Below are 18663 nucleotides of genomic sequence, written 5' to 3'. Positions count from 1 at the left end.
GGACCGTGGATGAGAGCTGGGTTTAAATAGGCTGCAGGTGATGCATGGGAAATGAGTGCCAGGGGACTCCTGTTAACTGGCTGGAGATTGGGATGTGCCTGCTTGTACAGGCCTGACAATGATCTTACACTCCAAGGAATACAATCATTACCTGTTCAATCTTCCTCTGTAACTCAGGTGCTCAGGTCCCAGTGTAAATTTTCTCTGAACTCTTGCAAACTTATTAATATCTTTCCTGTAGGTAAGTGACGAGAACTACACATAATCTAAATTTGGCCTCACCAACTACTAGTGATTGTGTGGAGTAGAAAGGGCCACATGAACCCCATTTAGTCCACATATCTTCCCAAAACCATTAAGGTTTCCATCACAGAGTAAAGGCTATATTCATGTCGTAAGGGGAACCTCGTTTCTTCCCATTGTCTTGCTCCAGTCTCCAAACTGATGTAATTATGCTGATCTGCCTTAGTACAGAAGTAATTCATTGCCAATAATACAGCCCCAAGTCTCCCTGCCTATTTGCTTGGAAAGGGTGCCACACCAATCAGGGACTGGGCTTTGGCAAGGTAAGCTTTGCAGCAAATGATTCTTCAAGTATGAAGCTAGGTTACATACTTGGGTGCACTGGTTGGGATCCGGGGTATTAGAGCTGCAACGGAGATTAGTTAGGATCTAGGCAATAAGAGGGTGACAATATGGAGGGCTAGACATCAACTCTTTGTGGAAATGGAATGGAGAATTTAGGATTGGGGAATCAGCACTCATAGAAGATGGGGTGTTTGAGGGATTGGAGCTGTGGTTCATTGAGGAGTTGGGGCCAAACATAGGGGGGGGGGGGGTGGTACTAGGGCAGTCAGAGTTCAGAATGAGTGGATGGGTGTGGAGGTGTTAGTAGCTGATGGACAGATATTATAGTTGATCCCAAGCCTTTTGGATCCAAGTTTGATGCAGGGCCTTTAAAAGACAATGGCAAGGTGGGGGGTGGAGGGCAAAGGGTGCTCCTGGCACAACATGGGCTCATGTTGCACAGGAAATTATATTATGATGATGCATATCCAATAAGGAATTGGGATCAAGTGTAAGAGGCACTGACATCAGGAATACCCAGTTGAATTCCAGGGAAATGCAAAATGACCAGATAATCGTTTCTGTATTTCACTCCAGGAAAAGTGAAGAAATAAACCAGACTGTGGGATCTGATTATTATGCAACAAAAAGATAGATAGTATAAATGATGTGCACAATGATCACATTGGTTCCCGTGGAATTTCCTTTCACTGGAAAGCAGGGCAGGTTTCCCCCGTCTTTGGGTATTACTTTTTTAACATGCGTTTGCTTAGTAGGCAGCCACACTCTACAACAGTGACAAGTAACATCACCTTGCATGCAGACCTCCAAGGGGGTTTACACCCACCTCATGCCTCCTGTCCAACCTCAAGATCTTACCTCAAACTTTTTAATCTTGCTTTCCATGGCAACTTTGTCCACTACGTTCAAAGGTACGGCCAGATTTTTAAAGTTCTTCTGTGTAGCCCTGAGCCAGTCAGTGTAGGTGCTTAGTGCTGAATCAGCTTCTTCCAAGGCTCGCAATTCTTCCCTCAGTAGCTTGGTCTGGTCCTATGAGAAGAAGCAAGTCAATCAGAGTGAAAGATAACGTCAGAGCAGGGACAGTACATATTCAACCTGCTTATGCTAGTTTCTATTATTACACCCCGGATCCTGGGGCTTGAGCTCTAAATCCCACAGCCCACAGAACTAGTGACACATTGCTGCATCGTCTACGGAAGCTGGAAGTTGTGGAAGTTATCAGGCAATTGGACAGCTTCTATACCCTTGGTGAATTCACCCATATCTGCCAGAAACTGTAAAAATGATTTCATGCCAAAGTAAAGCACCCAACTTCTGTGAGTGAGTTTTAAAGGGATTTGCATATCCCCAATCTTGGAGCCCAATGTTCCTCACTCTCCAGCACTTGCTCCTCAGACTTAGATCCTCCTTCTGCTTGATTTGATTCCCGAGATTTGGTCCATCCAGATTTGGATTCCCCTACCACTTGCTCACCTAGTTTTGCATCTTCTACCCCCATCTATTAATTTGATTTCTCCACACATTGGTACCCACAGATTCCGAGTCCTGTTAACTTTGGTAGTTAACATTTAGATCTCCCCAAATTTTAAATGTCTCCTGACTTGGCCAATTTCCAGCCTTGACTTGATGGCTTTAAAGATGACTCTGAAATTTTCCCATTGGGAGGCAGGGAAAACCGACAGCAAAATAATCTCTTGAGCTGCTATCACTTCTCTTGCGTGCAGAACTCATAAACAAGATTGAACCAAAGAACTCTCCAGTACAGAAACATGGCATTTAGCCTATGAGTTATATGAATCACCCAGCCTAACAACCCTCTTGTAATCTACCTTTACACCTTTAATATCCAAACCAGCCTCATCTCAGGACATTGCTTATTCCTCATACCCTTTAGTATTCAACACAGTCCAATGATACTCTCTTATTCACTCCTCATGACCACTAATATACCATTGTATCTAATCCCTGTTCCTTGCTTTCATGCTCCTTCACATTGTACACTCTTCTTACTCAAATTATTATACAGTTCAGTTTTAAAAGAGTTATGGACTCCGCTGCATTAAATTTGTGACAAGAATTACATTTTCTAACTATTTTTGGTTTAAAATGAACCCTCATCTTCCATTTCCTCCAATTCTTATTACTGACTGTTCTACAATGTCCTCTGATAACCATCTCATCATCCTGTGGAAACTTAATTTTTCCACATACTTAGTTGTGTTGAAGAATTCGAACCGTTGACATGTGCTTGCTCTGCATGTGTCAAATCCCTAGCCCCTCAAATCTTCAACTCTTTCTCCATAAATGTAATCCCTGCATCTCTACAGCCACTCAGCAAACCTTGTCCACAGTATGACTAGCATTGATAGCCTGTCTCTCAAAAGAATGTTCAAAAGGGATGTTCAAAAACATCTAGAATTGGGCAATGTTTAGCACAAATAGAAGAAAAATCAACTAATTGAAAAATTTTCTCCCATTTCTCTATAGGTAAAGAAAGTTGAAGTTCCTTCTCCCATTCATTTTTAATTTTATCGGATATATCTGTATATTCATAATCATATCATAAATGATTGCTATTAAACCTTTTTGATAAGGGTCTAAGCCTAAAAATATTTCCATGATATTGGTTGGATATGAAATCGGAAATGTAGGTAACATCATATTTTTAAAAATCTCTGATCTGTAAATATCTAAAAACATGGGATCTGGGCAAATTATATTTATTAGACAACTGTTCAAAAGACATCAAACAGTTATCCAAAAATAAATCACAAAAACATATTATACCCTTCATTTTCCAAACCAGAAAGGCTTGATCCATGACAGAGTTGAAAGAAAAAATTAGATATAATAGGTCTTGATAAAATAAATTTATTCAAGCCAAAAAATTTATGAAACTGAAACTATATTCAAAATGTATGTTTAATTATTGGATTAACTACCGTAGATTCCGGATTTTAAGCCGCTACTTTTTTCCCACATTTTGAACTGCTTTGAACTTTGCGGCCTTTAAAACGGAGCGGCTAATGCATTATTTTTTTTCATGCCGCCTCGTAAACATTTTGCCTCGTAACAGTAGACCAATAAAATTGATGAGTAGTTCACAGAGGTCCAATGAAATTGTACGATAAATCAAGCGCACTTTCACAATTAAATTATTGTAAATCAGTCATTTGTACTCACCCTCATCAACATGGAAAACACTCGAAGAAAAGCATTGTGCTGCCTTTATGGCAGTTATTTAGTTTATAATATTTTCGCTTAGTAATTCATTTTCTAGTTAAAGTTAGAAGAGTTTTAACTATATTTGTTTTCTGTACTACATCGCGGGATGCTATGACGTCACACCCGGTTTCGCCGCGTCTTGTGGGATACCAGTTTGCGATAAATGGAAAGGAGGGGGGGGGGGGAGCGGCGGAGCCAAAACGCTGCTTTTAAGTTAAAGGCGATCAATAACTTTTCCTGGTAGGCTGCAGTATATATATTTTTTACCAGTCGTTAGGAGATATTGGAATGTTGTTCAGTAAAGAAGTATACGCAACGTATATTTAAAAGTAGCCACGTTACGGGCACGGTTCAAAAAAAAGCATTTGCAATATGTATTTGTTTTTGTTACCATATGGATTTAATTAAAAGTTAAAAAATCCTCACGTGTAATATCTTTCTGTGTAAATATCTCATATTACAACGTGGGACACCTGCGGCCGAAAATCCGGTGCGGCCGAAAATCCAGTGCGGCCTAAAATCCGGTGCGGCCTTTACAAGTAAAAAATTGATTTTATTTCTAAAATTAGAGCCAGCGGCTTTTAATCAGGTGCGCTCTGTAGTCCGGAATCTACGGTATTTGTTTATTCAATTTAGAAAAAACCAAGGGAAGCGAGGTCCCTAAGATGGAAGTCAATGAAAATCCTTGTGCAGAAATACATTCAAGATTAACCCATTGTGGACTGACATTAATATCCACATCTTGTGTTCAAAATATTAAATATTGAATATTAATTTCCCAATAATAAAATCTTAAATTCGGCAGTGCCAGGCCACCATTCTTTTTGGATTTCTGCAAGTATTTTTTTACTTAACCTATGATTTTTATTCTGCCATATATATGACGGAATTTTAGAATCAGTAGTATCAAAAAAGGATTTAGGAATAAAAATCAGAAGTGGTACCTTTGATCCCTCAGTTAAATTTGAAGAAACTTGGAGGCCTTTCATTCAATACTTTCACAGAATGTAACTCGACCTTTTCCGATTCCTTTATATCATACATTAATTTGAGTAGATGAGCAGAGTTGACGACACTAATGATTTTTTTTTGATGTAATAGAATAGTCCAGCTTTGTTAGTTTAGCTTTAGTTGTGTTTAGTTTAGTTTACTTTGTTTTTGATTTTTCAATTTGGGTTTTTTTCCATCTTTTTTTTGTAGCTTGTTTATATCAAGGGTTTGGGCGATTTATTATATTGGTGTTACCTCTAGTTTTTACTCATGTGTTAATTGCCAACAATGTAATCTCACTTCCTTTGTACTATTATGACCGTTATGTATCTATTTTTGAAAAAATTCAATAAAAAGATTGAAAAAGAAAGAAAGAATTGGGCAATGTAGAATTACTCTCAATATACACATGACTGTGTGGCTGGACATAGCTCAAATACCATCTATAAATTTGCTGAGGATACAACCATTGTTGGTAGAATCTCAGGTGGTGACGAGAGGGCGTACAGGAGTGAGATATGTCAACTAGTGGAGTGGTGCCGCAACAACAACCTGGTACTCAACGTCAATAAGACGAAGGAGCTGATTGTGGACTTCAGGAAGGGTAAGATGAAGGAACACATACCAATCCTCATAGAGGGATCAGAAGTGGAGAGAGTGAGCAGCTTCAAGTTCCTGGATGTCAAGATAACCTGGTCCCAACATATCGATGTACAGTAGTTATAAAGAAGGCAAGACAGCGGCTATATTTCATGAGGAGTTTGAAGAGATTTGGCATGTCAACAAAAACACTCAAAAACTTCTACAGATGTACCGTGGAGAGCATTCTGACATGCTGCATCACTGTCCGGTATGGGGGTGGGGGGCTGCTGCACAGGACCGAAAGAAGCTGCAGAGGGTTGTAAATTCAGTCAGCTCCATCTTGGGCACTAGCCTACAAAGTACCCAGGACATCTTCAAGCAAGTGATGTCTCAGAAAGGCAGCGTCCATTATTAAGGACCCCCAGCACCCAGGACATGCCCTTTTCTCACTGTTACCATCTGGTAGGAGATACAGAAGCCTGAAGGCACAGACTCATCGATTCAGGAACAGCTTCTTCCCTTCTGCCATCCGATTCCTAAATGGATATTGAAGCCTTGAACACGAACTCACTTTTTTAAAATATACAGTATTTCTGTTTTTTTGCACATTTTTTAATCTATTCAACATACGTACACTGTAACTGATCTAATCTATTTATTTATTTATTTATTTTTCTCTTCTATATTATGTATTGCATTGAACTGCTGCTGCTAAGTTAACCAATTTCACGTCACATGCCAGTGATAATAAACCTGATTCTGATTCTGAATTCTGACGGAGCTTGCAGCAGCCACTCCGGAGCTGATTATCTGTTATTTGTGAAGTGGGGTACTGTGCGCAATCATAATCGATTGAAAACGGACGTGGGAGCATGGAGAAACATCGGGAAATCTCCAGGAAGACCTTCTTTGTTGCTGCTGTTGCTGTGAGGTCCGGGACTCTGCTGGGAAGAACAGGCCCCCAGTCCTCGGGGTCGTGTTGCCGATGGCCGTTGGCGGGGCCGTCTTAATACGCTCGGCAGAGGATGGTGCTCGGAGAAACTGTGCCGGAGGGGATGGTCAGAGGCTTGGAAGTTCAATGAACTTGAAGTCTGCTGCAGTCAGGTCGCTGTCAGTGTGTGCTGCGTCTGCAAGGCTGGTTTCGACGGAGCTTTCATTGTGTGCTGTGTCTGCGAGGCTGAGTCAGGCGGCGCCATGGAAGTCCATAGCGGGGGTATTCCCTTCTGCCGCCGGTGTGGGATGGCGAGTCTGTCGGGACCCTGGGGACTTGTGGAAACTGTGGTGATTTCTTTTGAACTTATAGTCCTTTAACATCTTTGGACTATTTTTACTGTGCCCATGGTCTGTTTTTTTTTTTATCAATTATGCTATTGTTTGCACTGTTGTAACTATAAGTTGTAACTATGTGGTTTTGTGCAGGTCTTGTAGCTTTAGTTTTTGGTCTTGTTTTGTCTGGTGGGATTGGAGCTCCTTTCCGGGGAACACACTAAGATGGTAGCACGATATTAATACACAGCAGCCTCTCCGGACTCTGGATTGGGGATTGCCAAACATTATGTGGATTTTCTGGTGTAGTCTGTTTAGTCATATGCTTTATGATATAATTCTGGAGGAACGCTGTCTCATTTCTTAACTGCATTGCATTTGTGGTTTCTAAATGACAAATAAACTGAATCTGAATCTGAATAGTAACACAATTCTTCTAAAGGTGCTGAGGGCGATATCAACTTGTTAAAAGAAACAAAAAAGCATGCTGGCACAGTCGTTTTTACCACTGTTCAGAGCTCCAGTGACAGGGGTTCGATCCCATCCTCAGGCGCTGACAATGTGGAATTCTCTGTGACTGGACGGGTTTCTTCTGGGTACTATAGGTTCATCTTACATGATGGTGGGTTACTTGTCAACTGTGAATTATGCTTCAGAATAGAGTAATGGCAAAATGAACAAAGGGGAGTTGAGGTGCGACATCAGAAAGAATAAGTGACAGATGAACAGGATACAAAGGCAAACTGACTAATTTAATTGCTCCCCAAGAGCTAGCATGGACCTGATGAGCCAAATGGCCTGCTGTGTTGTCATAAGGATATTAGGACTCCAGCCATGTTAGCTACTTACCACCACGTGCAGCAGAATGCCCTGGTATCTGGTGGCCAGCTGAGTGGCTTGACTTCCCACACTGCTGTTAATGTGACTCTCCTCCAGCACCTGGTGAGCAAGCAGTCCAACCCTTTCCACTTCATCCTTCCGCGTTAGGATCTCATCATTCCATCTCTAATGACACAGAAGAAAAAGAAATGAATAGTCCAAACTTTATAATATTAACATAAAACCACTAATACGGGCAAATAAAGAAAGGATACAAAATAATACAAATGGGGAACCTCTATGTTCTCAAGTATAAAACTACAGCACTTTCTGATTTATATACAGATTATCACTTAGCCAGAACTTGCCTTATACTAAAGTTTTATTGAAAAGTTGGCAGAAAATATATGGAAACACTCATACACTCATTAAATGGATTTAAAACGTGATCTTATTCATGGTTGCTGGAGCAGCAGAGACAATCTGCTTGGGAGATAATTATCAACAGGAGATGGATATGTGTGTGTGTGTGTGTGTGTGTGTGTGTGTGTGTGTGTGTGTGTGTGTGTGTGTGTGTGTGTGTGTGTGTGTGTGTGTGTGTGTGTGTGTGTGTGTGTGTGTGTGTGTGTGTGTGTGTGTGGAAGAGGGGTTGAGAGTGTGAATAGCAGGAGAGGGGAGAGATGAGGTAGAGGGAGGCGAGAGAGGAAGAGAAAGAGGGGAGGGATAGGGAAGGGGAGAGGGAGAAGGGGAGGGGAGAGGGGGAGGGGAGAGGGGGAGGGGAGAGAGGGAGGGGAGAGGGGGAGGGGAGAGGGGAGAGGGAAAAGGGAAGGGGAGAGGAGTTGAGGAAAGGGGGGTGGGGGGAAGGAGATGGAGAGGATAAGGATTATGCATATGTATACACACATCTATGTGTATATAAAAGTGCAAACATACTAAATATTTGTAGGTAATTAAAAAGGCTTACAACATGATGTTTATTGTAGGGCGGGTGTGCAAAAGGGTGGAAGTTATGTTTCAGTTACATAAACCCTTGTCTAGTCAAATCAGTTCTGGACACCACACCTCGGGAAAGTATAACTGGAGTGGGTGGAAGTGTGAAGTTAACGTTCATTGGAACGGGACTAAGATGGAAATGTAAAATTCTGAGGGTAGTTGGCATTAATTAGGGTGGAATTCCTTTGAGTACAGAAACCAAGGGGCAATCTTTGATAGGCTAGTCAGAGCGAAACCATTTGCCTTGGGAAGGGCAGGAGAAAAGAGAGAAAAGAGAATTACGTTTGAAACAAAAAGGCACCTCTAGGGTACATTATCCATATAAAAAAATAGGGAAAATTAGGTTCAGCTGAAAAAATTCAAAGTTAAAAATTCAAGATTAATCCCTCTCTTTGAGCTATATGAGAAAATATGAAATGGGAGCAGGAGGCTGTTCAGCCCATCATGCTGCCCCACCATCCATAAGACTGTAGCTGACCTTCTCCCTCAGCAACACATTCTGATCAAATCTCATATCCTGTGTTTCCCTAATATCCAAAAATCATCCTTCTGTCTTGAACATTCACACTCAGTAACTGAGCCACTGTAGCCTTTATGAGAGGAGAATTCCAAACACTTTATAACCACTGGTTGAAGAAGTTTCTCCTGATCTCAGTCCTATATGGACCACTCCTTAATTTGAGGCTTTGACACCTTGATTCAAAACAGATTAGTCAGGGAAACATAAACTCCAAGACTATTCTATCAAGTACTTTAATACTTTTGTACATTCCAATGAGGTCATCTCTCACTCTTCTAAGTTTGAGAGTAAGGGCCACTCTTTTTAATCTCTCCTTTCACCTGGGGACCAGTCTGGTGAATCTTTGCTGTACTCTCTCTATTTAAAGTAGAATTGTCCAATTTAAAAAAAAGAGAGGAGCTATTAGGTCTCTTGAAGAACATAAGGTGAATAAGTAATCAGGCTCTGATGTGATTGACCCCCAGGCTATTGAGAGTCAGAAAATGAGATTACTGCAACATTCAACAAGATCTTTGGACTCCTCTCTAGCCATAGGTGAGTTTCCTTTGTTCAAGAAAGGAAATGAGGATAGTCTGGAAATTATAGGCTGGGTGAATCTCACATCACTGGTAGGCTGGCTGTTGGAGGGAATTCTTAGGAATGGGTTTTGTGAGCACTGGAAAAAGCATAGCCTAATTAGGGACAGTCAACATAGCTTTGTGCAGGGCAGATTATGTCTTAATAACTTGATTGAGCTTGTCAAGCAGATGACGTGGGTAGTCGATGAATGTAGAGCTGTGATGTTGTCTGCATGGATTTTATTAAGGCATTCATCAAGGCCCTTCATGGCAGGCCCTTTCAGAAGATTAAGATGCACTGGATCCATGGTGACTGGGTTATTTAGATTCAGAACTGGCTTCGCATAGAACAGAGTGGGTAGTAGTCGATGAGTCTTATTCTGGTTCTATGTCTATGACTAGTGGGTGTTCCATAAGAATTTGTACTGAGACCTCTACTGTTTGTTCATATAGTTCATATATATCATACGGCACAAGAAAAGGCCTTTGGCCCAACTAGTCCATGTCCCATCCAAGGTAGTCCCATTTGCCAGAGCTTGGCTATAACCCAAACCTTTCCAATCCATGTACTTGCTCAACTGCCTCATTTTCACTATGGATGTCCAGACCTTATGCACTTCTATCCCCCATCATGAAGGCCTTAAAGCTCTCCACTTCTTTCAGGGGGACTAGAATGCAAGTGCAAGATGTAATGCTCAGGCTTTATAAAGCATTGGTCAGACCCTATTTAGACTATTGTAAGAAGCTTTGGGCATCTTACCTAAGAAAAGAAGTGCTGGCATTGGATAGGGTCCAGAGGAGGTTCACCAGAATGTCCCAGGAATGAAAGGGTTAACATATGAGAAGCATTTGTTGGCTCTGGGCCTGTACTCACTGGAGTTCAGAAGAATAAAGGGGAATCTCATCGAAACCTGTTGAATATTGAAAGGTCTACAGTGGATGTAGAGAGCACGTTTCCTAAACCAAGGTCGTCTAGGACCAAAGGGCACAGCCTCAGAATAGAGGGATGTCCATTGAAAACAGAGCTTCTTCTTGTGTTGTGGGGTTTGGGGAGGACACTAAGCTCACTTGACTTTAATTTAGGTGCTTTTTTGTTAAATTCTCTTCCTCTGTAGCATATTGTTATTGTATGCTTAACCTTGCTCTGTATTAATGCTCCTCATTGGGATTTGGGGTTTTTAATTTTGTAAAATGTTTTGAAAAACTAATAAAAAAATGTAAAAAAAAAGAAAACAGAGCTTCTTGATTATTTACGGTGTCAAAGTCTACAAGGAGAAGGCAGGAGAATGGGATTGAGAGGAATAATATATCAGCCATAATGGAATGACAGAACAAACTTAATGGGTCGAATGGCCCAATTCTGCCCCCATGTCTTATGGACTTATTGATGAGGCCACTCTCAGTTTGGAACAGCAACACCTCATATTCCATCTGGGTAACCTCCAACCTGATGACATGAACATTGATTTCTCTAGCGCCAAGTATTTGCTCCCTTCCATCTTCCCTCTTCTTGAATTCCCCACTCTGCCCCATTTACCTCTTCTCTTCTCCTCCCCTGCCTATCACCTCCTCTTGGTGCCCCTCCTCCTTCCTTTTCTCCCATGGTCTACTCTCCTCTCCTATCAGATTTCTTCTTCCCCAGCATTTTCACCTATCACCTCCCAGCTTCTTATTTCATTCCGCCCCCCCCACCTAGACCACCTTCTAGCTTGTACTCCTTCCCCTCCCCCTTTTCTTATTCTGGCTTCTTCCCCCTTCCCACCCAGTCCTGATGAAGGGTCACGACGTCTGCTGATTCCTCTCCCTAGATGCTGCCAGACCTGCTACGTTCCTCCAGCATTTAGTGCATGTTGTCCAACTACCTTCTGTGATACATATAGATGACTTGGATCAATTGGTTAGCAAGTTTGCTGATGACACAAAGATGCGTGGTGTTGTGAAGAGTGTAGAAGGCTACTAGCACGTACAGTGGTAAAACATAACTTGCAGATATGAGCAGGGAAAGGGCAGGTGGAGTTTATTCAAGCCAAGTGTGGGATGATGCAACTTGGAAGATCAAATGTAAAGGGAAGGGACACAGTTAACGGCAGGACTTGTCTCTGTGCTGACGTACAGAGGAATCTTGAGTTCACTACGTAAAGTGGCCGCACAGTTCAATTTAAGGTGGGGGGAGGAAATTCAAAGGAGATGCAAGGGGCAATTTTTTTGCGATTAGAGAGTGGTGGGTGGTCAGAAAGTGCTGCCAGGGGTGGTGGGGGAGGCAGGTACCATATAGGCATGAAAAAGATTCTTAAATAGACACATGAAAATGCAGAAAATGGAAAGACTTCGACCATGTGCAGGCAGAAGAGATGAGGTATTATTAGATAGATGTTATCAGCTGAATTACTTTGGCACCCACAATGTGAGACAAAGGACTTGTTCCTGTGCTCTATGTTCTATTCCACACGATACTTAATTATCTATCTGATGGTTAAGGGTGTTAAGGGTAGTCAGCATTTTAAGGTAATTCACTGGCTGGAAGTTCTGAAGTGGCTTCTACTGTTGCTAATTTCTCTCTGTAACGTGCCACTGTCTGCAGAATCAGGGGGATCTGATGCAAGGCATGGCTGCGGAGTGCAGACTACATCAGTAGAGGCACGGAGCGGTACGTCATTGCTGCTCACACAGTGCTCACCTGCAGCTGCACCAGTTGTGATTCCTTAGTGCTTTGGTCAGTCTTTCTGCCTGACCGGAGATCAACCTTGCTCTCCAGGTCGGACAGCCACGTGTCCACCTCCTGGAACATCTTCTCCAGGCGGCTGAGCGTGTTCAGGGTACCGTTGACCTTCTCCTTCGCCTCGCCGAGCCTTTGCTGGTAGAGGTGCCAGTCCCGTTGAGCAGACTCGAGAATGCGATCTTCCATGTACATTGAGCCAGACAGGGTCACCTTCTCCTGTGTCTTAAGCACAGCGCTCATCAGAGCTTGGCCCTCAGTGCATTGCCTCTCCAAGTCCTGTGAAACAATATTGGAGCGTGTTAATACAAGGCAGTGCAGCTCCTTGGAGAATTTAATGAAATGAACTGCGTTGTCCATGCCAGACAAATTTCCACACTTGGAAAACCGTATGCAGTGCTGGTCACCCCTTTACAGTAGGGATGTGGAAGCTTTGGAAAAGAGTTAACCAGGATGCTGCCTGGATTAGAGGGTATAAGCTACAAGGGGTTGAACAAACTTACGTTGATTTCTGCGAGCATCAGGAGTTGAGGGGAGACTCGATAGAAGTTTATAAGATTATAAGAGGGACAGATAGGTAGACAGTCAGAATCTTTTTCCAAGGTAGAAATATCAAGTTGTAGTGGACATGCATTCAGGGTGAGGGGGAGAAAATTTAAAGATGTGCAAAGTATTTTTTTAAACACAGGGAGTGGCAGGTGCTGGAGAAGGTTGCCGGGGTAATGAGGGGGGAGCAGATTTTACAGTGATAGTTGAAAGGCTTTGAAACTGACAGATGAATATCCATGGACTGGAGGAATATGGATCATGTGTGGGAAGAAGTGATTTAACTTAGAGTCATAAGGCACTTTAGAACAGAAGCAGGCCTTTCGGCCCATCTAACCCATGCCAAACTATTGCTCTGTCCAGTCCCATAGACACATATCTGAACCATATCCCTCGCTACCATTCCCATCTTACCCAACTTTGATATCGAACCCACATCCACTACTTATGCTGGTAGCTCTTTCCATACTCACACCATCCTCCGAGTGAAGAAATGCCCCCTAAATATTTCACCTTTCACCCTTAATCTATGACCTCTAATTCTAGTCTCACCCAAGCTCAGTGGATAAAGCCTGCTTGCATTTACCCTATCTGTACCCCTTGTAAGTTTGCCTATCTCTATTAAATCTCCCCCTATTCTCCTACGCTTCAGGGAATAAAATCCTAACCTTTTCAACCTTTTCCTATAACTCACGTCCTCTAGGCCCGGCAGCACCCTTGTAAATTTTCTCTGTAAGTTTTGCATTGTGTTCAGCACAGACATTGTGGGATGAATGGCCTGTAGTGTCTTATGTTTTATGTTCTTGTTCAAGGTCAGCGTCCTAGCCAGGACAATTACAAACATAAACCCTAGAAGGTCAGGCAGCATCTGTGGAACAAGAAACACACACAAAATGCTGGAGGAACTCAGCAGGCCAGGCAGCATCTATGGAAAAGAGTAAACAGTCAACATTTCGGGCTGAGACCCTTCATCAGGACTGGAGAAAAAAGATGAAAAGTCAGAGGAAGAGGTGGGGGGAGGGGAGGAAGAAGTACAAGCTGGTACGTGATAGGTGAAACCAGGAGAGGGGGAGGGGTGAAGTAAAGAGCTGGGAAGTCAATTGGTGTAAGAGATAAAAGGGCTGGAGAAGGGGGAATCTAACAGGAGAGGACAGAAGGCCATGGAAGGAAGGGAAGGGAGAGGAGCACCAGAGGGAGGTGATGGGCAAGTGAAATGGTAAGTTGTAAGAGGGAAATGGGAATGGGGAACGGTGAAGGCTGTGGGGGGGGGGGGGGGGCCAACATTACCAGACGTTCAAGAAATCGATGTTCATGCCATCAGGTTGGAGGCTACCCAGACAGAATACAGGGTGTTGCTCCTCCAACCCGAGTGTGGCCTCATCACAGCAGCAGAGGAGGCCGTGGACTGGCCTGTTGGAATGGGAATGGGAAGTGGAATTAAAATGGGTGGCCACTAGGAGATCCCACTTTTTCTTTAGAACAAGAAACAGCATTAATGTTTCAGGTCAAAGGTCTCTTATCAAATATGGAAGGAGAGAAAGCACGTTAACATCAACCAGAGGGAGAATGAAGTGGGAGGTGGGGTGAAGTCAGAGTTGTACAGGGCTAGGTTGTAAATGCAGTCACCTGTTCCTTAGTTAACGGAGGCACTCAGACAAAGGGATTGTTCACCGAAGCTGTTAAAATGAGATCATTAAAGAGCAAAATGCACGAACAGTATAAAAGTTTCAGAATGCAGAGCTGAGGGACATGCTCCACAGTCAGAAGATAGTCTAATTTAAGAGTATTGGTGGTCAAGTCCTGGATCAGGAATTTGACCAAATTATCTGTACGGATATATTGATCTGGTACAATAGGAAGTCAGGGGTAGCATCATCCATACAAAACCAGGCCCAACCCACCCTCTCAGCTGACCGTAGTTATACAGTCATACATCATGAAGACAGCCTCTTCAACCCAACTTGTCGTGCTGACCAAGTTGTCTACCTGAGCTGATCCCATTAGCCTGCACTGGCCCATATCCCTCCGAACCTTTCCAATCTTCGCACCTGTCAAGGTGCCTTTAAAATACTGTCATTGTGCCTGCCTCTACACCCTCTCCTGGCAGCTCTTCGTAAACCCACGGTGTCAATAAGTTACCACTCATGTTCCTTTTAAATGTTTCCTTCTCACTTTAACCATGGCTGCTGGTTTTAGACGCCCTACCCTGGGAATAAGCATTAAAGATATGACATTATTTTAAAGGAGATCTCCCCCAGTCTCCAAACGAATACAAATGACGTTACAAAACCAGAGGATACAGTCATTTACTTCACTCCTATCTGTGGAACCTTGCTGGGCATAATTTGGCTGCCACTTTCACCATTTTACAATGGAGCGGATACAGTATTTCAAACTTAGTTGGTTGGGGAAGCCATTTTCCTGAGCTTGTGGGATGCACTGCCCCGAGACAGGGTTCTGGTTTACCTCAAGGTCCCGAAGCGTCTTTTCCAGATTTACGACGTCATTGCCCAGGTGTGAGCAACAGCAGAGCTTCTCCTTCTCCTGCTCCAGCCAATCCTCGAATGCCTTCAGGCCCTGCTGATACTCCTGGTGAAGCTGAACCAGTTCCTCCGCTCTCCTCGTGCCCTCCTGGAAGCCAAAGCAAACAGGTTTCACAGCCTCACTGAGCAAGGCCACTCTCCCGCAGCATCCTCATCAATGGCCAGATTGGCAATCTCCTCTCCCTACAACTCCCACAGCCACTCCCCAGACAGGTGGGTGAAGATGGAAATTCCAGGGGTGGCTTGTTAAGGGAGGCATGGTGGCACAGTGGTTAATTCTGCTACCTTACAGCTTTAGGGACTGTGTCAGCTCTGGCCCTGGGTGCTCTCCGCACGGAGTTAGCATGTTACCACCCCCTTCCACCACAAGTGCATGATTGGCACAATAGGGTCTTGTAAGAGACTCTTCGGTAGATACATGGAGCTTAGAGAAATAGAGGGCTATGTGCTAAGGAAATTCTAGCCAGTCTCTAGAGTAGACTGTCTGCACAACATTGTGGGCTGAAGGGCCTGTAATGCACTGTAAATTTCTATGCCCTGTTAGGGTTAATGTTAGGGTTAATTCGAGACTGCCACTACAGGTCAGGAAGTGGCTCACGTGATATTAGGAGACAGGAGTACAAGGGAGGGAGGAAGCGAAACTGGGGATTCCGCTACACCGAAACTGCTAGTGTCACGCGATTTAATAAACAAAAGAAACAGGTAACTCGTGAGTGAATGGCATCGGGCCAATAAGGGGGACACAAGTGCCCGATATTACCTAATATGTACAACAGAGTTCAGCCTTACCAAATATGTGTAGCGAGGGGTTGGAATGGGGAAAAGGGGTATAAATAAGAGTAGAATGTAAGGGGAAGGCGGAACGCGCCTTCTCCAGCGACGCCGTGTACTCGCTGTGCCAGTTACGCTTCTGCATTAAAGCCAAGTTTTGTAATATTCCGATGTTGGTTGTCTCTCTTCCTAAACAAACACAGGGCAGAATTTCAAGCCCAACATTTGGTGACCCCGACGTGGGGAGGGAAGAGACAACACAGGCTGGCGGGTCCGACAGCAGACAACTTGCGGCCGCACCTCGACTAAGGTCAGGAAGTGCCTGTTATATCGAAGACTTCCACTAGATAGTTAAATTACTGAGTTAGATCTTGTCTGCTGACGGACCCTCACCAACCCCAAATTACCCTGGGAAAGATTATTCCCGGTGCAGAATCGTGACTGGTAAGTACTCATTTCTTCTTATCTGTTTTTAGAAGGATCCTCCGCCAGTGCAAAGTCTTCTGAGTGAGGGTACCCGCCGCCCACGAAGGGCATAAAAGTCTCAGGAGTGAGGAGGATAAAAGTGTCGCGGTACACCTTAGTGCACGGAGATACTGACGGCGCCTACCTTAGACTGGTTGTTAAGAGGAGAAATCTCCCACGCGAAGGTCAGGTTTTGAAAGGCGACCGTCCCACATTTGATCCTCTCCGTGTACTAGGGAGCCATGGAGCACTTCAACTTTAAGTTACCGAAACTCAGACATTTGTGTGTTGAGTAACAGAGTATATGAGAGTTTTTAGAAATATGGTAAAATTGATAACTGTGCTTGTCTGGAAGCTAAAGATAATGAAAAGAAAAGTATCTCTGATTTCAAATCATTGTTAAAGGAAGCAGAGAAGGAAAATTTCCAGAAAATGATTTATTGAAACAGTTGCGGGAAGCTATTGTTGAGGCAGAAAAGTGTGCCTCTGTTGCTCAGCAACTACTTAATGATAAACGGCGGGAGGGCAGTGGTGTGCCTCCTGGGATGATGTTTGGTGGGGAACGGGGTGGACCAGACGGAAAGCTGACCAGGAGCCTGATAGAACTTCGGGCATTGGCCAACGAGCTGAAAGAGCAGTCCGGGGTAAACAACCCAGTGGTAGATTGGCTGAATAAGACCTTTGGTAAGTGGGGAGCGTTTCTGGGACAGTCGGCTCTAGGACTGTCTATTTCAATTGCTATCTTTATCACATGTGGTTGTTGTTGCATACCCTGTATCAGGACCCTAGTCGTCCGAACTATAGATCGAGCCTTGACTGGAAAGGATGGACCTCCACCGGCGTACCAGGCACCCTTGTTCCCGGTGGAAGGGGAGATCGAGGCCCTCCCGAAAGTGGACGCACTATGGGAGAACACGGACTGGAATGGGCCATGCAGAGGGGGAAATGGAGAGTTACTTTTGAATAAGTCTTCTGAAATGTTGCATGCTACTTGTAAAAATTGCTGATGTTTAGGGAACCCCTACCCATATTTTGTGACCCTAGGTCGGACAAATCAGGATAAGCAAATAGGGAGGACACGCCAAAGAGTGCCGGGGGACGCTCACCTCCCTGCCTGATCCCGGCAGCCGCGGAAAAGCTTGTAAGGGATGTGGCCTCAGGGAGGCCAAGGGAGGGAATGTTAGGGTTAATGTTAGGGTTAATTCGAGACTGCCACTATAGGTCAGGAGTGGCTCACGTGATATTAGGAGACAGGAGTACAAGGGAGGGAGGAAGCGAAACTGGGGATTCCGCTACACTGAAACTGCTAGTGTCACGCGATTTAATAAACAAAAGAGACAGGTAACTCGTGAGTGAATGGCATCGGGCCAATAAGGGGGACACAAGTGCCCGATATTACCTAATATGTACAACAAAGTTCGGCCTTACCAAATATGTGTAGCGAGGGGTTGGAATGGGGAAAAGGGGTATAAATAAGAGTAGAATGTAAGGGGAAGGCGGAACGCGCCTTCTCCAGCGACGCCGTGTACTTGCTGTGCCAGTTACGCTTCTGCATTAAAGCCAAGTTTTGTAATATTCCGGTGTTGGTTGTCTCTCTTCCTAAACGAACACAGGGCAGAATTTCAAGCCCAACAGCCCTATGTTCTATTTCCCTTTCGGTGCTCTGGTTTCCCCACATCCCAACGATATGCTGGTAGGTTAACTGGCTGCTCTAAATGACCACTTAGTGCAGTTCATGCTAAAGGAAGCAAGGAAAGGCCGATGGGCTTGTGCAGAGCTGCAGGGGATGGGGCAGACGGAGTTGCTTAGCTGAGAGCCAATGGTCTGTATACCCGCGTTACAGTACGTGCGTATTCAAGAGGAGGTGCAGCAAGGTCCACACGCCAAGGGATGAGATAAGGTCCGGGGACTGAGAGCAGGAGTCTGTCTGTGAAGAAACAGGGTCAAGTCAAAGTGCTGTCCTGGGGTGGTGGAGGGTTCAAGCCCAGACATTGAAGGAGGCAGGTTAAGGGACAAGCTGTAGGTGAGGCTGTTTAAAGATGCGTCTCTAGTCATAAGGTTGCCAATACTGTTTGGCAAAAG

At 44.0% G+C, this 18663-nt stretch overlaps 1 protein-coding gene across 1 annotated transcript in view; it reads right to left on the bottom strand.

The window, feature by feature from the left end:
• Positions 1-18663, bottom strand: part of LOC140730671 (nesprin-1-like) — a 626730-nt gene that overhangs the window by 366362 nt on the left and 241705 nt on the right. The window contains 4 exon segments of the mRNA XM_073051428.1: positions 1447-1617; positions 7501-7656; positions 12218-12535; positions 15269-15433. Of these exon segments, the coding sequence (XP_072907529.1) occupies positions 1447-1617; positions 7501-7656; positions 12218-12535; positions 15269-15433 (810 nt within the window).

The sequence above is a fragment of the Hemitrygon akajei genome, chromosome 7, assembly GCF_048418815.1.
Source record: "Hemitrygon akajei chromosome 7, sHemAka1.3, whole genome shotgun sequence".
NCBI classification, from domain to species: domain Eukaryota; kingdom Metazoa; phylum Chordata; class Chondrichthyes; order Myliobatiformes; family Dasyatidae; genus Hemitrygon; species Hemitrygon akajei.
This window is presented reverse-complemented; position numbering and strand designations above follow the sequence as displayed.